The following is a 23,790-nucleotide window of genomic DNA, read 5'->3' on the forward strand; positions in this document are numbered from 1 at the left end:
CTTGTGCTGCTCTAGTTCAGTGTGCACCTATAGTTTGGGTCTTTAACCAATACCTCTCTGTGCCTGGTTGTCTAAGGCACCTCCCCCACAGGAAGGTGCCTGAGCAGGAAGGTTCATACCGTGCCTATTCCTGTAAAGGTTTCTGCGTTCCTTCACTCTGACTTCTGACTTTACACTGGTTACTTGTCTTTGCCCTTCTGCTGCCCATCCTAATTCTCCACTTTGCAATACTCCGCCTGCCCTAACCTCGGCTTGTACTTAGCTTTTCTTCTGACTGTTCCTTGGTGCTTCATACGGTTTGTGTAAACCCTAGGCGACCCATCATCTACACATGGACTATTTCAAGAGGTAGCGACCTGGTGACCTCCCTGTAGCAAAGTCTGGATTCCTTTAGGGGGGGTTAAAGGGTGAAAACTTGGGAGGTCACTTGAGATAGAGCCCCAAACCTAATGTAGGTATCAGCGTATGTCCTGTACCTCTTTGAGGAGCCATGTTTTCTCAGATGTTAAAAGTAGATCCCTTCATCAGTTTTAGATGCTGGGTCCCTGTGCTTAAAGGGATTTGCAAGATTTTTTTTTAAACGCCACAGGTTTTTATTTTGAAAATTAAAATTTATATTAAAAAAAACTCACCTCCCCATACGCCCCCAGTCTCCAAACTTGGTTTCTGCATGACCACGTGTGACCACCAAGGTCTGTCATTGGCTCAGGTGTTAATGTACAATGGGGCAGATTTACTTACCCGGTCCATTCGCGATCCAGCGGCGTGTTCTCTGCGCTGGATTTGGGTCCGGACGGGATGTATTAAGGCAGTTCCTCCGACGTCCACCAGGTGGCGCTGCTGTGCTGAACTTCCCCAGAACGCACTGGAGTACACTGAGCCGGGCTGAGTGAAGGTAAGTGCAAGCTCCGCGACACTTTTTTTTTTTTAAATGCAGCGATTTTTCCGAATCCGTCAGGTTTTCATTCGGCCACGCCCCCCGATTTCCGTCGCGTGTATGCCAGCGCCGATGTGCCACAATCCGATCGCGTGCACCAAAATCCCGGGGCAATTCAGGGGAAATCGGCGCAAATCGGTAATATTCGGGTAACACGTCGGGAAAACGCGAATCCGGCCCTTAGTAAATGACCCCCAATGAGTCCAATGTTAGAGCTTCAGTGCAAAGGGACCAGAGCAAAGGCACTGGAACTGGGATGTTAGCATAGTTTGTTTTTTTCCCAAAAAATCTACCACCCCCTTTAAATAGATTTAATAAAACCACACAATATGCAGTCATATAATGCATTTCAAAATCCCTTTCCACAAAAATAAGGGTGAAACGCAAACGCTGTACCTTGTCCTCGTATGATGTGGGCGTCAGGAAGAAGGAAGACAGGTTGACGAAGAAGCCTTCAAGTTGTCCGATCAACAGCAGGAGGATAACCCCATCGGCAAACTGCAGGAAAAGATGGCTGCAGGTATAATCTAATAGTCAATAGTAAAACTGTATGCACTGGACTCATCAGCTCCCCCTAGTGGTGGCTGCGAGTCAACATTGTTTTATCGTTAGATATCGTTTGATATTTCAATGCAGGAGTTTTGGAGCGGTGGATCAGAGCCGTATGACCATGGTACGGCACAAAAGTTTGGATTGAAAATGGAAAACGTTGAATTAGTTAATTGCTAACCAATACCTGAGTGTCCAGATCTGTCACCGTGAGACTCAAGTTCACCAGCTGCTTGTTCACAAAGTTCAGCATTACCTGAAAGCAAAGGAAGTCATGTGATATTACAATGACCAGCCCTTACTTATAGAGCACTAATATACTTACTAAAGTGTTGGCTTAGGTATAGTTATAGGTGTGCTGATGGGGGTGTCCTCACACTGCTGTGCTCTTAGCACTTTTTACCTTGAGCTTTTCCACAGCCCATAGACTCTAAATGACTGGTGTTGTACTCAACCCAATGACTGCTTCACTTTTAAAGAGAAGGGAGGGGTTGTGGAGAGTTTCAGAGAGCTCAGAGCACAGCAGTGTAAGGACTAGCCCCCCAAGGTTAGTGATTGGTATGAATTCTACCTGTTTTACTCCATCTATTGTTTTCGCATTGAGTACTGAAGTACTCATCCAGTTGCCTGCTACACCTTGTACACAGAAGGGAGGTGCTGTGGAGCGTTTTAGAACAGAGAGCTCAGAGCACAGCAGTGTGAGTGCACACCCAAAGACTAGTGATCGTTGTGAAGTTGAACAGTTTTACATCATATACTTTTTCCGGATTCAGTACTGAAGTACTCATCCAGTTGCCTGCCACACCTTGTACACAGAAGGGAGGTGCTGTGGAGTGTTTTAGAACACAGAGCTCAGAGCACAGCAGTGTGAGGGCACACCCAAAGACTAGTGATCGTTGTGAAGTTGAACAGCTTTACATCATCTACTTTTTCCAGACTGAGTACTGAAGTACTCAGCCAGATGCCCGCTACTCCTTATACACGGAAGGGAGGGTCTGTGGAGCATTTCAGAGAGCTCAGAGCACAGCAGTGTAAGGACTAGCCCCCCCAAGGTTAGAGATTGGTGTGAATTTTACCTGTTTAACATCCTCTACTTTATCCGGATTGAGTTCAAAAAGTTGATCAAATCCGTCTTTCTCTATAAAGAAAAAAAAACAAAATATAGCTTTACTTATGTGTCAAGACCACTGCTTGCTGTCACTGAATGGGAGCATTTTTTCGGTACATCTCTTTACGAGTAAGATGGCTGTGTCACATCATCATAATCGGGGCGAGTCAATGCTCATCAGCTGTTCGGAAGAGGCCACAAATTTGGGACGAGGCATTGAGAACCGCAAACAGCGCCGCAAATTGTATAGTGGCTGTGATTGGCATTGCGGGTTGAATCAGAATATGACTATCCTTTTAAATAACACAATCAGCTCTGCTACATCTGTCCATCAATGATGTTTCTAAAATTTCCAAAAATTCTTGTCCTACGCTCGGAGATGTCCTCGAAGCGGAGAGACATGGCAGCCTGACAGGTTAAATATGTCCTCCGCTCCCTCTCACATCCTTGTCAATTATTGTCTATTCCGCTCCATCCTGAAACTGCATTTTTTTAGCATCCCCCGGCGTCGCCATGGCAACTGTGGACCGGTCCGGCATTTCGACAACGAGACGCCGCTCCATCCTGCAGGGTCAATGCATTTCGTTCTATCCAATGTGGCTGCTGGCAGGGAGAAGAAGCGGGGGCCATGAATTAAACATCATATCACTTACTGGGGGCCGCGTTCTCCTCGCTGACATCAGGACGGGGGCAGAGCCCGGGACAGGAGGGGAACAAACAAGGGGAAATCATCAGTCATCACAGGGATACAAGGATCACAAAATAGTGCAAGTTATTAGTTTACCTTGATGGGAAACTGTCAGCAGGTGTGACCATGCAGAAAGCGGACAGTGTTAGGTATTGTCCCTGGAGAAATGTGTAATCAGACCTTTGTGTATGTTACTAGTAGCAGCAGGACTGTGAAAAAGGAGTTTATATTCCAGGATTCTATTGGGGGTGTGTCCTCACACTGCTGTGTTCTGTGCTCTCTGCAGCCAGTGTTGGGTATTGTCCCTGGAGAAATGTGTAATCAGACATCTGTGTATGTTGTTAGTAGCAGCAGGATTGTGATATATGGATTTATATTCCAGGATTGTACTGGGGCCGTGTCCTCACACTGCTGTGCTCTGTGCAGCTAGGATTAGGTATTGTCCCTGGAGACATGTGTAATCAGGATCGTGAAATGTGGGTTTATATTCCAGGATAGAACTGGGGGGGGGGGTCCTCACACTGCTGTGCTCTGTGATTTCTGCAGCCAGTGTTAGGTATTGTCCCTCAAGAGATTTTTAATTATACTTTTGTATACCTTTGAGTCTTGTTATTAGCAGCAGGACTGTGATATAACATTTTAGGTTTCAGGACTGTAGTGGGGGCATGTCCTCGCACTGCTGTGCTCTCTGCAGTCACAGTGTTAGGTATTGTCCCTGGAGAGCTGCGTAATCACACCTTTGTCTAGGTTGTTAGTAGCAGCAAATATGTGTTTTTTTTCCAGGATTGTACTGGAGGCATGTCCTCACACTGCTGTGCTCTCTGCATTAAACAGCTTCACATCCCTTCATTCAACTAGTAACATGATAGATAGATAGATAGATAGATAGATAGATAGATAGATAGATATGAGATAGATAGATAGATAGATAGATAGATAGATAAATAGATAGAACATCTACAAGATACATAATGAAATAGTTCTCACCTGGATCTGGTAATAAATTCTATGGCTTTTCCGGTCTTCATCCCGGTTTTTGTTGGCTATGATGATATTGGACAGAATGCATCAGTCCGCTCAGTGTCAGCCAAAGAAAATGTCAGATTTAATTGGCTCAGGAAGAAAACGCCATAGTCAGTGACACGCGGGATCCTTACTAAAACATGACCTTTAAAGTGCCGGCTAACTACCACCACATGGTAACACAAGTTGTGTATGTATAGTGATTATGACCAGGTGTGGCGCTGTTTCTGGGAAACAGGACCCCTTTAGCTGCAGTCTAGGCAGGACCTATCACTTGTGGTGGGACAAGACTCAGGATAAGTCATCAATATCATAATCCTACAAAAACCGCTTCCAAAAAACATCTAATTTTGGCTACCTGCTGACACCACTAGAGGGAGCTCACTACGTGACAAGTATTGGTCTAGTCAGAAATATGTATATAAATTGACTACTACTAGGTGTATCCATGCATAATCCTTCTTTGTCCAATCAGTGAGGCTGTACACGCCCCTTTTACGAGTTAATTTAAAAACTCTACATCCCAAAATTGATGCGCTCCCAAATATTTGATGACTTACCTCCATGACCACCACTTCCACAGATACATTCTCAGGAAGGGGTAGGTCAGGCTTAAAGTGACGGGCAAGGGCAACAAGCAGATGTAACGTGGCAAGAAGGTCCTTACTGTGGATCACTAGAAGAAAGGAATACATGAACATATATAGCCTCTGTCTCATAGCAATAAAGCTTTGGGATTCAAAGGGCAGTTCCTCTGTTATTCCTACTGGAAATTTCGGAATCAAATGAATTTTATGAAAAGAAGTTGTGTCTTGGCACAGGCGGACACTGTCAGCTCTGATTGGAGTGTGAAGAGACACGCCCCCTCTGACTGGTCACACCCATCTGTCAATGTAGTCATGAATTTCCAAGAGGAATAACAGAGGTTATGTCCATCGTTATGAGAAGAGTCTCCAGAATCATTATTGGAAGAAGTAGCTTAAAGGGGGTTTCCACTCTTACTAATATTAACTATTCTGGAACTCGCGACAGGACCGGGTAAGTAAATCTGCCCCAATGGGGCCCATCCGCGATCCAACGGTGATTTTTGTGCGGTGGATTCAGGTCTTCCGGCGATTCACTTAGGTAGTTCCTCCGCCGTCCACCAGGTGTTGCTTCTGCGCTGAAGTTCCCCGAGGCCCGCTGGAATGCCCTGAAGTACACCGGCCTATACCTGGTGAAGGTAAGCGCGGGTCCCGATGCGCCAAAATCCGATCGCATGCGCCAAAATCCCGGGGCAATACAGGGAAAATCGGTGCAAATCGGAAATATTCGGGTAACACGTCGGGAAAACGCAAATCGGGCCCTTAGTAAATGACCCCCATTGTGTTCATGTTGAGCTTCCGATTCCGTGAATATAATTCCAGAGCTGCAGTTTAGACTGACACTCACATACAAAGTAACAGCAGGATTTGTTTAGTTTGGAGGACGATATTTTTGTCTTCCTTTCACAATATTTTTGAGTCGAGTATCACTGGGGGCTGACGTGGAGGCCACACGGTTGTCAGGGAAACTATAATTATCCGCCGTTCCATTGTATAATATCCCCTGCTCTTTTTTTGTTATCTTATTGCGCTCGCTGTGATGTGACGGCGCTCGTATTATCGGGTGAAGTGAGCCATCTGTTGATCTGGATTTTGATTCATCTCTCATGCGTCTTTCCGCGGTGACATGTTCATTTCTGCTCGTCTGGATTTTGAAAGACAACATTTCACTAAATGTTTGCCGCCCGACCGGTCTCGCTACGACGGGGAAACTATTACATAACATATAAAAACGCCATTTGAAGAAGTTTCTGGGTTTAGAAGTAGAAATTGTGGAGACATCCAGGCACCACTAGGGGGAGCTCACTCTGTATGGAATTGGACAGCTAGTATGAACTCTATGGTAGCTGTGGAAATCTGTTTGATATGAGCTCCCCCTAGTGGTGGCTGTAGATTTCAGATTAGTGAAAAACACACTTCAGTACCATGCCTGCCACGATCCGACTGATTCGGGCTGAACGCGGGGTTTAACTTTCAAATTGTGTCGCAAGTCTAAGCACTTACATGCACCAGGAAGAAGAAGGTGAACTCCAGTGGACCTGAGCGGGGAAGTGACACATGCAGGATATCGGGCGCACGATCTTAGTAAATCGCGGCACAGTGCATTATCGGCGGACAATGAACTCCAGCGGACGGGTAAGTAAATGAGCCCCATTATGTCTGGTCTGTTGTAATGAAATGGACTCAGTTGTAGTACCACAAGCCACCTATAGATAGTGCTGGTGCTTTTTAAGGTAAAAGAAGCTAGTTTTCAAAAATGAACCTTTGAGGGTGTGGCTTATGCAAATATTCCTCTCCAAATTGCACAAATGACCTCGCCTGCATGCATAGGACTGTACCCATAGGACTGTACCTAAGCAATAAGGTTCCTAGTTTACTACTGTGCATTAATTTGTACATGTCACAAGCTACCCAGGTTGTTTATGGAACCTAACCCCATGGAAATGTGCCTGAGCAATAAAGTTCCTAGTTTGCATTGATATGCACATATTACAAGCTAACCAAGGTTGTGTAACGCACCTAACCCCATGGGAATGTGCCTAAGTCATAAGGTTCCCAGTTTACTACTGTGTATTACAATTTTTTGCACATATCACAATATAAACCAGGTAATTTAAGGCACCTAAACCCATTGGAATGTGCCTGAGCAATAGAGTTCCTAGTTTACATTGATATGCACATATTACAAGCTAACCAGGATTTCTAAGGTACCTAAGCCCATGGGAATGTGCCTGAGCAATAAAGGAACCTAACCCTATAGGAATGTGTCTGACCAATAAGATTCCTAGTTTAAGAATGGGAATTCATTTACACATATCACAAGCTAACCAGGGTTATATAAGGCACCTAACCCCATGGTAATGTGCCAGAACAATGAAGTTCCTAGTTTGCTAGTGTGAACTAATTTGCACGTATCAGAAGTTACTTAGGGTTGTTTAAGGCACCTAACCCCTTGGGAATGTGCCTGAGTAATAAGGTTTCTAATTTACTACTGTGCATTATTTTGCACACATCACAAGCTAACCAGGATTGTTTAAGGCACCTACCCCCATGGGAACGTGTCTATGTAATAAGGTTCCTAGTTTACTACTGTACTAGTTTGCATTCACATGCACATATCACAGGCTAACCAGGGTAGCTTAAGGCACCTAACCACACAGGAATGTGCCTGACAAAGTTGTTTAAGATACCTAACCTAACCGTATAGAAATGTGTATATTAATTTGCACATATTACAAGATAACCAGAGTTTGGCACCTAACCCTATAGAAATGTGTCACAGCAATAAGGTTCCTAGTTTACTAGTGTGCATTAATTTACACATATCACAAACTAACCAGTGTTGGTTAAGGCACCAAACCCATTAAGAATGTGCCTGAGCAATAATGTTGTTTAAGGTACCTAACCCTATATGAATGTGTCTGACCAATAAGGTTCCTAGTTTACTAGTGTGCATTATTTTACACATATCACAATCTAACCAGTGTTGGTTAAGGTACCTAACCCTATATGAATGTGCCTGAGCAATGAGGTTTCTAGTTTATTAGTAATTCATTTACTATTATGACTCAGCATGGCCTGCCTTCCACAGGATGACTTCTTTAGATTTCACCCTGACCATGGCATGTTATCTGACTACATCCTTCATAACTATGCCCCCAACTATGGTTCATCCATCACTGAACGGAGTCTACTCCAAGAGGTGGTGACCTGGTAATTCAGTCCAAATCCCATTTGGAGGTTAAAGGTTGAATACCAGTGGATTACTCCTGGCAGTGGCTCCACACCTGCTGGAGAACGGGTGAGCTTCTTCAGGACTCACTCATCATATAGGATCAGTGAGATCTAGGAATAGAATCTTTAAATTGCAAAAATATTGAACACTTGGTGTTCTGTCCAATAAACAATACCAGACACAAGAAGGGCCGTGGTGGGCGGCAGCCTTGTAATGTATGTTATAAAGCCCCAGGAATATACAGAGATTCATCACCTAGTCTCTGTTTATTTCCGATATCACTTTCATGTCCCTCGATTTCCGCCTCACCATACGTACACCAGCAATTAACGGGACTTTATGTGGGAAACTGCTGGATTCTGATGTAGCCGGAGTGTACAATAAATATTATTACAGCCCCACGGCGGCACAATGGGCACTGCTTTTATCCACTGGATATTCGAGGAAAGAACAAGCAGTTCTACCTCCGTAATAACATATTGCAGCCATAGCTCAGCTCCGCTTTCTGTTCTATTTCCATAGAAAACGGGAGCACTGTGCGAAGGCACAGGACGCACTTCTTCCCGACTCCTCTGTTCCAAAAGAAATCTGAAGGTTTTTTAACTCCGGAATGCCACAGCCCTGTTCTGTTTCTTACTCCTCTCAATTTTTATAGATGGCAAGGAAGTAACGATTTGGATACATAGCTCCCACCTCCCAGCTGGGTCAAACCCCAAAATCTAGGACTGTCCCACCTAATCTGGGGAGGTATGTCGCTAGGATCTAACCGTGATTTGGTTCCATGTTTACCATTATCGGTCAAATACTAACAGTCACTAGTGGATGGACTTCGTTTTTATCAACTGGTCACCCTTAGAATCCTACTTTTCTTGCACCAGTATTTTTGGGGGACAGACCCCAAAATCCAGGACTGTCCCGCTAAATCTGGGGAGTTATGTTGCTAGGATCCAACCATGATTTGGTTCCACGTTTTATTTAATATCTTAGAGACCATCGGTCAAATACTAATGGTCACTAGTAGGCGGGCTTCGTTTTCATCAACTGGTCACTATAAGAATCCCAATTTTCTTGCACCACCAGTAGCCAAAAATGTATCTACCAATAAGAGATCTAGGCCACACAACCTAATGGGGCACATTTACATCAGAGATCACCTAAAGTGTATTGTCCGATGATCATGCACTGTGCCGCGATTCACTAAGATCGTGCACCCGATATTCTGCATGTGTCGTTTCCCCGCTCAGGTCCCCGGAGTTCACCTTCTTCTTCCTGGTGCATGTAAGTGCTTGGGCTTGCGACACAATTTGAAAGTTAAATCCCGCTCTCAGTATGAATCAGTCGGATCGTCCAACAACCGGCCCCCCAATTTGTGTCGCATGGCTGCACCAAAAAAACCATTGCATGTGCCAAAATCCCAGCGCAGACACTTGTTAAATACCTGTCCAAGCCGTGTAATCCCCAATGGTGCAAAGTCCGACAAAAGTGAGCAGCGCAACCCTTAATAAATGATCCCCAATATGTATGATAAGTAATGTCAGCAGAGGAGGAGGAAGAAACTACTGTAACTTCTTTTAGAAATCAATAGGGAGACCTGAAAAGTAAAGGCAAGACAGAACTGTTTTCCAGGAAGATACAACATTGTTCATGGCTCTTACAGTTCAGGTCCCACTGCATGTGGTCCTCCTCAAGTTGCATGCAGGAAGACACAGCATCCAGTATCAATCCCAGCTTCCGTCTTTGGTTGACGACAGATAACGTGATTTCCTCCACTTCGATCTTCACCTTTGCAATTTTCTCTACGAAGAAAGAAGTCATAGTCATTGCAGATGGTCAGGTTTCCTTTTGGCTACACCTGCTTCAAAGTAAACCTACCATTAGGAATCTACCTATTGAGGTAGATCCACTGGTAACATCCTAAGCTATCCTTCCATAATCCTTTGATACTTCCTAACCGATGATCTATGGAGTAATGTCACCATATATGTCTGCAGAAGGCCACCAATGATGTGGTCTAGGAGAGAATGGTGGAGCAGGGAGCTGACTGTTCTCTACTGCTCCATTCTCTTCTAAAGTATCTGTGACCTTTGGACATGAATCAGGTGTCCTGGGGCAGCACCTGAAATTCAAGACTGTGGGGCAGATTTACTTACCCAGTCCCGTCGCGATCCCGCGGTGCGTTGTCCGACGTGGATTCGGGTCCGGTGCAATTCACTAAGAATTGCTGCTGCGCCGAGGTCCGCCGGAGTTCACCAGCTTCTTCCTGGTGCATGTGAGTGCTTGAACCTTTTTTAAATTTCGCGGTTTGTCCGCATCCGTCGGGTGGTCCGACGGCCACGCCCCCTGATTTCTGTCGCGTCCAAGACGGCGCCGATGCGCCAAAATCCGATCACTTGTGCCAAAATCCTGTGCCAATTCGCCGCAAAACGGAAAAATTCAGGAAACCCGACGAAAGTGTGTCTGACGGACCCTTAGTAAATGAGCCCCTGTGTCATTGAATATGGGATCAAACATGGTTTCCATGAGATTTTGAGCTCCATAGGAGATAGGGACCATATATGTGTACAGTTTTGAGGGTATCATATACAAAGAAGAAGTGTAGAAAATGACATCTTGTAAGTGACAGATAGAAAGCTAAAAATAAAGACGTAGCCCTCGCTGTAATGAAAAGCGAATGTAGAGCGCATATCGTACATGGTAAACAACGCGGAGATGGAGGTCTCAGCCAAGTCCTTCACTTCATCTACATCAACAGCTTGAGACACTTGATCGATGGCAGACACTAACCGGCTGCCAAAATAACTTACGTAAAAGGTGATGCAGAATTAAGCCATCAAAGAGGTCCTCCTCCAGGCTCTTCACCACGATGTGCTCCTGCTTTAACTCATGGTTTATCCAGTCAATCAGGAACTGAAAAGTGGAAGGGAAACATCAGCGACAGAAACGAAGAAGATGGAAGAGACCCTCGAGTGCCTATACTAGGGATGGTGAGCCTTTTAGAGATCGAGTGCCCAAAATGAGACCTAAAACACACTAGTTTTTCCCAAAGTGCCAACACGGCATTATAGGCAGTAACAAACTTATTGCTACCAGAATCTTTAAGCTCCGATTCGACCCTGTCCACACCTTCTCACTCTTTGACAGGAATTGAGAGTGCAGAAATATGCCACATCTGGCAAACTCTGTGCCTGGGAGACAGCCCGCGTGCCCACAGAGAGGTCTCTGAGTGTCATGTCTGGCGCCAGTGCCATAGGTTCGCCACCACTGGCTTATACCATACCGTCTAACTTTTACCGACAGAAGTGGTCGCATGCTTCACTGCATCCCCTATGGTGGTCTAGAAACCTAACACCCCCTCTTCTGATTGAGGACCAACATGTTAGCCAGTATTTTGGCCGCCTCCGGCCAAAATAAATAAACCTTACACTTACCTCTGCTGGGTCACCCACAGCAACCCCTCTTCTCTTCTTTCTCTGCCACTGCTGTGTGCAGTTCTCTAGCCAGAAAGTAAGATGGTGTCATCACTTCTAACCTACTAGCCTCAGAGAATGGTGGGCTCCAGAGCAGAGACAGAATGGAGGGGCGGCTACCCAGCAGCTCCAGACCGAAGGCATCATGGTGTGCCAGGAAGCTGACAGCTTCAGAGCAGAGGCAGAATAGAGGGACAAGGACCAAGCCCAGCATGCTGCCTGGAGCAGAGGCAGCACGGTGAGGCAGGGAGCTGACTGTTCCAGAGCAGAGGCAGCACGGTGAGGCAGGGAGCTGACTGTTCCAGAGCAGAGGCAGCATGGTGGGGCAGGGAGCTGACTCTTCTAGACCAGAGGCAGCATGGTGAGGCAGGGAGCTGACTGTTCTAGACCAGAGGCAGCATGGTGGGGCAGGGAGCTGACTGTTCCAGGGCAGAGGCAGCACGGTGAGGCAGGGAGCTGACTGTTCCAAAGCAGAGGCAGCACGGTGAGGCAGGGAGCTGACTGTTCCAAAGCAGAGGCAGCACGGTGGGGCAGGGAGCTGACTGTTCTAGACCAGAGGCAGCATGGTGGGGCAGGGAGCTGACTGTTCCAGAGCAGAGGCAGCACGGTGAGGCAGGGAGCTGACTGTTCCAGAGCAGAGGCAGCACGGTGAGGCAGGGAGCTGACTGTTCCAGAGCAGAGGCAGCACGGTGAGGCAGGGAGCTGACTGTTCCAGAGCAGAGGCAGCATGGTGGGGCAGGGAGCTGACTGTTCTAGACCAGAGGCAGCATGGTGAGGCAGGGAGCTGACTGTTCCAGAGCAGAGGCAGCACAGTGAGGCAGGGAGCTGACTGTTCCAAAGCAGAGGCAGCACGGTGGGGCAGGGAGCTGGCTGTTCTAGACCAGAGGCAGCATGGTGGGGCAGGGAGCTGACTGTTCCAGAGCCGAGGCAGGGAGCTGACTGTTCCAGAGCCGAGGCAGGGAGCTGACTGTTCTAGACCAGAGGCAGCATGGTGGGGCAGGGAGCTGACTGATCCAGAGCCGAGGCAGGGAGCTGACTGTTCCAGAGCCGAGGCAGGGAGCTGACTGTTCTAGATCAGAGGCAGCATGGTGGAGCAGGGAGCTGACTGTTCTAGAGCAGAGGCAGCATGGTAAGGCAGGGAGCTGACTGTTCTAGACCAGAGGCAGCATGGTGAGGCAGGGAGCTGACTGTTCTAGACCAGAGGCAGCATGGTGAGGCAGGGAGCTGACTGTTCTAGACCAGAGGCAGCATGGTGAGGCAGGGAGCTGACTGTTCTGGACCAGAGGCAGCATGGTGGGGCAGGGAGCTGACTGTTCCAGAGCCGAGGCAGGGAGCTGACTGTTCCAGAGCCGAGGCAGGGAGCTGACTGTTCTAGATCAGAGGCAGCATGGTAAGGCAGGGAGCTGACTGTTCTAGACCAGAGGCAGCATGGTGAGGCAGGGAGCTGACTGTTCTAGACCAGAGGCAGCATGGTGGGGCAGGGAGCTGACTGTTCCAGAGTTGAGGCAGGGAGCTGACTGTTCTAGACCAGAGGCAGCATGGTGAGGCAGGGAGCTGACTGTTCTGGACCAGAGGCAGCATGGTGGGGCAGGGAGCTGACTGTTCCAGAGTTGAGGCAGGGAGCTGACTGTTCCAGAGCCGAGGCAGGGAGCTGACTGTTCTAGACCAGAGGCAGCATGGTGAGGCAGGGAGCTGACTGTTCTAGACCAGAGGCAGCATGGTGGGGCAGGGAGCTGACTGTTCTAGACCAGAGGCAGCATGGTGGGGCAGGGAGCTGACTGTTCCAGAGCCGAGGCAGCATAGTGGGGCAGGGAGCTGACTGTTCTAGACCAGAGGCAGCATGGTGGGGCAGGGAGCTGACTGTTCTAGACCAGAGGCAGCATGGTGGGGCAGGGAGCTGACTGTTCCAGAGCCGAGGAAGGGAGCTGACTGTTCTAGATCAGAGGCAGCATGGTAAGGCAGGGAGCTGAATGTTCTAGACCAGAGGCAGCATGGTGGGGCAGGGAGCTGACTGTTCTAGACCAGAGGCAGCATGGTGGGGTAGGGAGCTGACTGTTCTAGACCAGAGGCAACATGGTGGGGCAGGGAGCTGACTGTTCTAGACCAGAGGCAGCATGGTGGGGCAGGGAGCTGACTGTTCCAGAGCCGAGGCAGGGAGCTGACTGTTCTAGACCAGAGGCAGCATGTTGGGGCAGGGAGCTGACTGTTCTAGACCAGAGGCAGCATGGTGGGGCAGGGAGCTGACTGTTCTAGACCAGAGGCAGCATTGTGGGGCAGGGAACTGACTGTTCTAGACCAGAGGCAGCATGGTGGGGCAGGGAGCTGACTGTTCTAGACCAGAGGCAGCATGGTGGGGCAGGGAGCTGACTGTTCTAGACCAGAGGCAGCATGGTGGGGCAGGGAGCTGACTGTTCTAGACCAGAGGCAGCATGGTGGGGCAGGGAGCTGACTGTTCTAGACCAGAGGCAGCATGGTGGGGCAGGGAGCTGACTGTTCCAGAGCCGAGGAAAGGGAGCTGACTGTTCTAGATCAGAGGCAGCATGGTAAGGCAGGGAGCTGACTGTTCTAGACCAGAGGCAGCATGGTGGGGCAGGGAGCTGACTGTTCTAGACCAGAGGCAGCATGGTGGGGCAGGGAGCTGACTGTTCTAGACCAGAGGCAGCATGGTGGGGTAGGGAGCTGACTGTTCTAGACCAGAGGCAGCATGGTGGAGCAGGGAGCTGACATCTCCTTAGCAGAGGCAGAATGGTGGGGTGTGGGCCCAATAGCTCCAGAGCAGAGGTAGGGTGGTTGGGCAGGTGCCGAAGCATTGAATTAATTTTTAACCAAGTTAAAATCCTGCTGCCACCAAAACATTAGGACGGACTCCAAAATGTGGTGTGCCTATATAACGTATATATACGTGACCCCTGAGGAAGCCGCGATACGCGGCGGAACGCTTGGGGCGACTTGTCCTGGGTCCACATCTCCACCTCACATACCTGGTAAATATTGCAGGCTAGATGGGTGTCTAGTGGGCATGCTATCCACTTTCAGCCACTCCAGCGCAGAGGATTCACATGCACTTTTGTGCTCTTATTCCTACATATCCTCGGGCTGGACTGTCTGACAGCTATTTTGCCAACACCTTTTTCCCACAGACGCATGCTTGGTTTACGCATTTATTATTCTTCAGTGGGATGGTTTATGTGAGGCCCAGGTCTGGTTAAACCTGACATTATCAGGTGTCGGGCTCCAGTGGATCTTGTATATATGGGTGCACTAGGGTGCACTCCTTTTTAAATGATTTTATGATACTCTTGTCCTGTTTATGTTTGTCTTGTGTCCGAACTTCAATAAAGTTACTTTTCATTCATTTGCTACTTTACACATGTTGTTTTGTTCTCATTTAGTGTGCCTATATAAATCAATATTATCTACCTGGGAACTGTCCCAAAGTAAATGGGACAGTCCTTAATTGTCACATACAGTAAATTCACCAAGTCACCTGCCAAGAAAGGGCAGGGAATGGCGTGCAATACCCCGCCTGTTAAGAAAGTGATAGCAGGAGTAAACAGGGGTGGGACTTTCCTAATACATCAACTGTAAAGTCTGGGATTCTCCAGAATTCCTGAAACCTGAAATGGGTGGCCCCAGGGATATTAGCGAAATCCCAGTGGAGGAACTTTTTCGAACGCTAAATAGTTATATATAAAAACTATTATAATGTCTGGTGCTGGATATGTATTATTATTGCTTTGATTTGATCCCCTAGTGGAATTTAGGGTCAGACCGGGGCACCAGAGAACCCGAGGCCAAAGTGCTAACACAATAACGGATGTAAGATGTCAAGCTGATAACAATTTGGAGGCTACCAAAGTCATAGGGTTTAACATAGGGTAAGCCCCCCAATTCAAACATCCCCAGTCTGATGATGATAGAAGCTGTATACACAGTGAGCTCCACCTGGTGGCAGCAACAGTTAATAAGAATTTGAACCTGTTACCTCTTATGTTTATTATAGTAAAAACTGTCACAAACTTTTTGAATCCATCCCAGCAAATCAAGGCATGTCCTATAAACATCCTCCTCAAAAAGGTTAAACCCCGCCCACAGTGGGTGGTCCTGTCCATTTTTAAAGGCGGAGCGATTTTACCAGTCAAATGTTGTAGAGGCAGTCTCTGGGCTATGTACAAGATAGGTTCCTTGGGTTTGTACTTAAGTTGAATTTGTATGTAAGTCGGAACTGTATATTTTAGAATTGTAGCTCCAGAAAAAAAAAAAATTCTAATTTTTTTGCAGCAATGGGACCAAGGGCTATCAATGAAGCTTTATTACAGACACCTTACAGCTGATCATTGCAGCCTGGGACTATAGTAACATCCAGAGACTTCACCAGAGGTCACTGTGGGCAGAGGGGTCCGTCTGTAACTAGGGGTCGTCTATAAGTCGGGTGTCCTTAAGTAGGGGACCGCCTGTATCTGTGTACACAGATCCTTAATCTACCTTTCCAACTCTGTGTTGTTCTTCTATTATACCATCAGCTATTATACATCTGCAGTCATCCCGTCCCTTTAATAGAGAACATCCTATTATAACATGCAACAAAGCGCAAAGCGGAGCACGATCCGAGCAGAACATGTCCGTGTCTATGGCAGAAGGTCGCACTGAAGACACCGCCTTTTCATTAGCTGCCATTGTCAGAACATAAAAGGCCGATCCCTTTTTAATAATATTCTAGATGAATTTACATTTTTTTTTTCCGAAAATTCTCCATTGTCCAAATTCTACATCATGTACAACGCTGATAAAACTGCAGAACAGAAGTCTGGATAATAAGTCGGAAATTAGCAAATGTCTTCTGATCACCCATCAACATCATTGGTAGGTAATGATATCTGAAGGGGGTGTGATTGCCAAAAAAAGTTGCAGTCAAAAGTTATTGGGGGTCATTTACTAAAGGCCCGATTCGCGTTTTTGCGACGGGTTAACCGAATTTTTTCCGTTTTGCGGCAATTTTCCCTGATTTGCCCCAGGATTTCCGCGCACGCGATCGGATTGTGGCGCATCGGTGCCGGCATGCACGTGACGGAAATCAGGGGGCGTGGCCGTACGAAAACCCGACGGATTCGGAGAAACCGCCGCAATTTTAAAAAAAAGTGTCGCTGGACACGCACTTACCGTCACCCGGCAATGAATTGTGCACTCCGGCGGACCTCAGCGATCCATCGGTGCGTTCTCTGCGGTGGATTCGGGTCTTCCGGCGATTCACTAAGACAGTTCCTCCGACGTCCACCAGGTGTCGCTGCTGCGCTGAAATCCGCGGGAGTGCACGATCCATTGCCGGGTGAAGGTAAGTGTGTGTCCAGCAACACTTTTTTTTTTTTAAATGCGGGTTTTCGTAAGGCCACGCCCCCGATTTCCGTCGCGTGCATGCCGGCGCCAATGCACCACAATCCAATCGCGTGCGCCGAAATCCCGGGGCAATTCAGGGAAAAAAAATGGTGACATTGATACAAGAACTCATTATAGTCGTGTGCTTTATTTAACTATAAACTATTTGTTGTGAGGTAACTACATCCATTCGTTATTCCTATAAAAAAAAAAAAGAAGGTCACACAGGTGAAATGCACAACCTACCGTCTTCAGCTCCTGCAGCTTCACATCATTCTCCGAGGTGGGCTGCAAAATCTTTCGCACTTCACCTGCAGATATGTAATGAAACATTTAGTCATAAGAATTGATCAACCCTCGTTGTTGACAAGCCACGCCCCATAAACTAGCCACGCCCCCTTAGGCTTAATACATCAAATATTCCCAAAAAGTGGCTTTAGTGCACTAGAAAAAGTTGGCGAATTGAATAATATGTTATAAATCAATATTGGTTTGTAAATTTATAATCTATTGGACCTCGCCCTTAAATTACCCGTGACTTCTTCATCAAATATGGTTTCCTTGGTATCTCCACTTACAGGATCCATTTGCTCTATTGGAAAATAGAATTTACACCATTAAAAACTTGTCCAATAAAATCTACTAATCTAGTTAATTTTAGAAGCGTAATTAATTAAAAATATGTGCAGCCCCCCGCAACGTGCGCCGATTCTGTAACTCCCGCCAATCAATGATAATCTGCAGTCAAATCCACCCAGGTGTTCAGTTATCCCACAGGGCTCCTGCAGGAGATATAAGGTATTACACCTTGGTTAATTAAAGGGCATCTACCACCAGGATGAAGGACTGTATGCAAATGAGCCTGCCGTCACATCACAGCTTGGGGTATAGGAGTCCTCTCTGTGTCTTCAGTGCAGGGTCTGGGAGGTGGAGCTTGAGTCAATAAGGCTCCGCCCCCTTGGCATGGAGCACTCTTTTAAGGGACATCTACCTCCAGGATGAAGAACTGCATGCAAAATGAGCCTCAGGGGCTCCAGACTCCATAAGTGTTAATGGAGCCTGGAGCCCCTCAGGCTCATTTGCATACAGTCTTTCATCCTGGTGGTAGATGCTCTTTAAATCAGTTGCTTGTTCATGAGGTCCATACATGCTGGTCGGGGGATGATTTAGTCCCTCTGTGGCAACTCAGGTAGACCCCCCTCACACCACCCCACCCATCTTTCACAATTGCCCTCCAGTATGTGCACCAGTGTCATGTGAAGGCTGGACATAGAATAAAAGAGCAAAAATCCTATGGCTGTGTTATTACAGCTAGCTGGACATTGTATAGCAGTTTTCCCCTCTGTAGGCTCTATGTTTAGTTCTCTGTTATCTCAGAGCTGGAGGGTGGAGACTATCTGCTATGATGTCTCCCATACACTGCACATAGAAAATAGAAGACCTTTTCCATAACTCTTTCTCAATAAGCGCCATTAGCAGAAATGTATATATATGTGCTGTGAGAAAGTGAGAGGATCTGAAATTGTAATAGGCAGTGCCCAGCCGGGCAGGGTTTATTTTGTATTTTGTATGTGCCTAAGCCAAGGCTGAATTTGTGTTTTGACAAAGAAATGTGAATAAAACACTTGATTTTTGGACTTTAACTCTGCGTGTGTCCCTGCTTCCTGCACTGCTACAAGGCATCTACCAGAGCAATTCCCCACAGTGCATTCTACATTGTGTAGCAGTTTACCCTCTGCAGGCTCTGTGCTTAATACTCTTATCTCAGAGCTGGAGGGTAGAAACTAGCTGCTGTAATGTCTCCTATGCACTGCACTTAGAAAGTAGAGGATCTTCTCCATAAGGCTTTCTATCAGAAGTATCTGCAGGATCATGTATAACATTCTATGACATTGTATTCTGTGATGTTTAGCAGTTTTCCCCTCGGCAGGCTTTATCTGTAATTCTCAGTTGTCTCAGAGCCAATGGCTGGAGACTAGCTGCTATAATGTCTCCTATATACTGCACATAGACAGTAGAAGACCTTCTCTATAACTGTCTCACTCAGAAGAATCCGCAGAATTATATTTGATTTGGTTTTTTTTATATTGCTTAGCAGTTTTCCCCTCTGCAGGCTCTATCTGTAATGCTCAGTTGTCTCAGAGCTGGTGGCTGGAGACTGGCTGCTATGATGTCTCCTATACATTGCACATAGCAAATAGAGGACCTTCTCCACAACTTTTTCTCTATAAGCAACATTAGCAGGATATATATATATATATATATATATATATATATATATATATATATATATATATATATAATATATATATATATATATGTATATATATATATATGTATATATATATTATATATATATATATATATATATTATATATATATAGGCAGTCCCCGGGTTACATACAAGATATGTTCTGTAGGTTTGTTCTTAAGTTGAGTTTGTATGTAGGTCGGAACTGTATACTTTATTATTGTAACCCGAGTCAAAACATTTTTGTCCCTGTGCAATTGGATGTTTAAAAATGTTGGATTGTCACAAGAACCAGGATTAACAATAAATCTTCATTGCAGACACCTGTGATAACTGTTATAGGTGTTTATTGTAGCCTAGGAATAAAGTACAGCAAATTACCATAATCCAGAGGTCCCTTTGTAAATAGGGGTCGTATGCAAGTCAGATGTTCTTAAGTAGGGGACTGACTGTATATTTGTATTTTGCATTATGTAGCAGTTTTCCATCCTTTATTCTCAGTAGTCTCTGCGCTGGTGGCTGGTGATGCCTCCCATACACTCCACAAAGAACTTGGAGGAGAATCTGTCCCATGACCCTCTTTTACCTAATCTGAAGCATCAGTAAACTCATGTAGGACATTATAGAGCAGTACTGAGCTCTTCTGATGTAAATAAAGCACTTGGGGTAAGCTAGAAAACTTATGGTTAGCTGCAGCTGGCCTACTTGGCTCCTCTCCATAGACTAATATGTGGACATTGGTTAGACAAAAAAGAATTTGGTAGGGATTTTTTTTTTTAAGTGGGCGGAGCCTGAAAATAAGAAAATAAGATATTTTCCAAACTCATAACCTATTAATTTTGCCAATTTTTTTTACAAAATTAGGGACAATTCTCACTTACCTAAGTGGCGCGAAACCTCTACATCAATCTTTGGGACAAGGTCTTTCAGCAGCTGCTTCGCTCTCCGACCAGAGGCCGACTAACGTTCAGTCAGTTTATCGTTATAATATCTAGGAAATGAAAATGTGACCCGAATTTAAGCTTCACGTCGTCACTTCCTCATCCTGTGCTGCAAGTGACAAGACCACAGAGACTCGGTCACGAAACTTCCCCATTCAGATGTCAACCAGAAATAAGATCAGAAAAGACAAAGTAAAGACGAAGAGAATTTATGACCAATTCCTTTAAACCAGCATCAATAAAAAGTGATAAATTTCGGATTATTTCATACGTTGGATTATCTGACCCAGATTATAAACATCTGATTGGTGGGACCCTCGGCCATTACTAGATCTGATGATGTTGTGTACCAGCACAGTGCCATGAATTGAGTAGTGGCAAGAAACGGTACTGCAAGGTGTATCAGTTTAGATATACTCTAAACAGCTGATTGTGGGGGGGGGGGGTACCAGTCAATCATCCATCTATAGCATATGGGATGAAAATATGTTCATTTTGGGTCTAAACACTTGGACTCCTAGTAATCACCATTCGGTCAGGGCAGGTGAGGGGAGGAAAGACTTCCATTGAGGCACCATGACCATATATCACTATGGAAGGTGGATTTCCTCTCAGTTTTACCTCACCCACACACACACATGACCTCTAAACAGTGTCCACATTCACGATTTTTTAGTCATTTTTGGCTTCTGTACATGTGACAGGCCCAACAACTTGAGACGAGTCACTGAGATGTAACATGGTTACCAGGCAACCTGAAAACTGACTAGGCCCAAAGCCTCAGTTACATCAGAGCGTAACAAGTCGCTTTCATGGGCCGCTTCATAAATAGTGTTAAATAAACTTATTTATTCCCAAAGACTGACTGAAGCCTCAAACGAATTGTCTATTTATTTGATATGCGGCCATTTTGATGAGGCACAAGAGCATTTTGTATCTTCCGTGTATCTACAGAACCACATCTGTGGTGGCTTTGCTGACGATGTAGTAACTGACTAGTATTTGCACATTAGGCTCCTTTCATGTCACATGAAGAAGATTTACTGGGACTTCTGCGTAGATCAAACAGGGAATGGGACCAAAGCACAAGAGAGAGGGAACCATTATATAAGGAGATCCTGGGGCAGGTTTGCTGAATCCTGTGTTCTGCTTGTAACGCGATGGTTGAGGTGAAACTATTACAACCATAAAGCACAAACACTTGCAAAATATATATCTCAATAGGACACCAAAGCTTTCTGGCTACATGCTAACAGATAGTGATCACCAAGTATGATATGTGCCATCAAAAAGCTATGAGACATTACGAATCAAATTGTGTGCCCAAAGATACCTACCACTATGATATGCTCCCTCAGGTTGAGACCTTTACTAGTAAGATATGTGCCCTCAAAAGGAGGGTAACCGTCAAAAAGTGTGACCGAGCTGACAGTTGTGGGCTATTCCAACAAGGAGTGACTGTAACCACTAAGATTCGTGCCCTCAAAAGGATGGTAACCACCAAGAAGTGTGACCCTGCTCAGAAAATATACCCATCCAGTTCTGTGCAATTACTCAAAGACTGTTACAATTATGAGATGTTCCTTCAGGAAGAGACGGTTACCATAATAATTCTTTATTTATACAGCGCCTACATATTCTGCAGCGCTGCACAGAGCTTGTCATATCGGTCCCTGTCCCCAATGGGGCTCACAATCTAATCAACCTACTAGTATGTTTTGGAGTGTGGGAGGAAACCAGAAGACCTGGAAGAAACCCATGAAAACACGGAGAGAACATACAAATTCTTTGCAGATGTTACCAACCTTTTGAGGGCACAGATCTTATTGGTTACAAGCAAGAAGTGTGGTGCCGCTCTGAAACTGTACCCATTACAGTAATGCGTGCCATTACAAAGATGTTACCACTACTAGATGTTCCCACAAGGAGAGACTGTAACCACTAAGATCTGTGCTCTCAAAAGGGATGGTAACCACCAAAAAGTGTGACACTTTAGTAACTGTACCCACTCAGTGGTGTAAAATTACTGAGAGACTGTTACTACTGTTAGATGTTCCTGTAGGGAGAGAGTAACCACTAAGATATGTGACCTCAAAAGGATGGTAACCACCAAGAAGTGTGACCCTGCTCAGAAAATATTCCACATCCAGTTGCGTGCCATTACTGAGAGACTTACCACATAGATACATGTACCCTCAGGGGAAGAGGGAAACCATATTTAAAAAAAATTGGTAACCATCAAGCTGAGTGACCTCTTCGAGAGGCATTACCCATCAAGTTGTGTGCCTGCAATGAGAGATTGTTCCCACTGTGAGGATTTCCCTCTAGGAGAATCTGATACCAAAAAATAGGTGTCCTTAAAAAGTGTGTGACCCCTTTACCACTACGATATCATAACCAATAAGATTGGTGCCCTAAGGAAGAACTATCTACCATCAATGTGTGTGCCTAGTGAGAAAGTCTATTCATTATTTCACAGTAACCACTAACCTTTGTGCCTTAAAAGACTGAAGCCACCAAAACTTTGTACCCCATTGTTCCTGTAACCGTCAAGCTTAGTAATCCTTGAGGTAAAGTCACATTTTTAAGAAAAACCTCATACAATACTTATTTCAGATCATAGTTTATTATACTTATATACATCATCAGTGAATAAATACACGGAGGTGTAATATAAAAAAGGCAAGAAAAACCAACAGTGATATAAATAGCAAAAAACAGCAGTGGAAATAAAGGCGGATCCATATAGAATAAACCAAGTCAGTATATGGCCCAGGCACACTGGTAAAGTAGTGACACTATAGAAATTACACAGGATTCTGTGGTTCTTTGGTATAAATTAGCAAAACAACCCAATAAAAATGTTTAGTTCAAGTCTATTTTGTATTCTAGATTTGGTTGGGATGGAGCGCACATGTACACAGGATCTGTTCATAATTACATGTATTTGCTACTAGAAGCCGAGTCACTTAGTAAATACACTGGACTGTCTACCCCGATATGTTCAGGTGTTAAAATCTGTATTAAACTTCAGAGCTGAAATCTCATAATTCGCTGTACTGAGTATACTTTTATGTACAGGATAAGTAATGTCATGTATGTACACAGTGACTGCACCAGCAGCAGAATAGTGAGTGCATCTCTGGAGTATAATACAGGATGTAACTTAGGATCAGTACAGGATAAGTAATGCCATGTATGTACACAGTGACTGCACCAGCAGCAGAATAGTGAGTGCAGCTCTGGAGTATAATACAGGATGTAACTCCGGATCAGTACAGGATAAGTAATGTCATGTATGTACACAGTGACTGCACCAGCAGCAGAATAGTGAGTGCAGCTCTGGAGTATAATACAGGATGTAACTCAGGATCAGTACAGGATAAGTAATGTCATGTATGTACACAGTGACTGCACCAGCAGCAGAATAGTGAGTGCAGCTCTGGAGTATAATACAGGATGTAACTCAGGATCAGTACAGGATAAGTAATGTCATGTATGTACATAGTGACTGAACCACCAGCAGAATAGTGAGTGCAGCTCTGGGGTATAATACAGGATGTAACTCAGGATCAGTACAGGATAAGTAATGTCATGTATGTACACAGTGACTGCACCAGCAGCAGAATAGTGA

The 23,790-nt window shown here is 45.5% G+C and overlaps 1 protein-coding gene across 1 annotated transcript in view; it reads right to left on the minus strand.

The window, feature by feature from the left end:
• PARVG (parvin gamma) overlaps positions 1-20,389 on the minus strand; it is a 24,832-nt gene extending 4,443 nt beyond the window's left edge. Inside the window, exons 1-11 of the mRNA XM_072150574.1 lie at positions 20,097-20,389; positions 17,497-17,556; positions 17,211-17,275; positions 10,929-11,031; positions 9,780-9,920; positions 4,866-4,981; positions 4,270-4,325; positions 3,248-3,267; positions 2,563-2,624; positions 1,674-1,742; positions 1,334-1,435 (exon numbers count right to left, since the gene is read on the minus strand). Of these exons, the coding sequence (XP_072006675.1) occupies positions 1,334-1,435; positions 1,674-1,742; positions 2,563-2,624; positions 3,248-3,267; positions 4,270-4,325; positions 4,866-4,981; positions 9,780-9,920; positions 10,929-11,031; positions 17,211-17,275; positions 17,497-17,551 (789 nt within the window). The 5' untranslated portion in view covers positions 17,552-17,556; positions 20,097-20,389. The remainder of the gene's footprint in view (positions 1-1,333; positions 1,436-1,673; positions 1,743-2,562; positions 2,625-3,247; positions 3,268-4,269; positions 4,326-4,865; positions 4,982-9,779; positions 9,921-10,928; positions 11,032-17,210; positions 17,276-17,496; positions 17,557-20,096) is intronic.
• Between the last annotated feature and the right edge of the window lie 3,401 nt (positions 20,390-23,790).

Source organism: Engystomops pustulosus, chromosome 4 (assembly GCF_040894005.1).
Source record: "Engystomops pustulosus chromosome 4, aEngPut4.maternal, whole genome shotgun sequence".
Classification (NCBI taxonomy): Eukaryota; Metazoa; Chordata; class Amphibia; order Anura; family Leptodactylidae; genus Engystomops; species Engystomops pustulosus.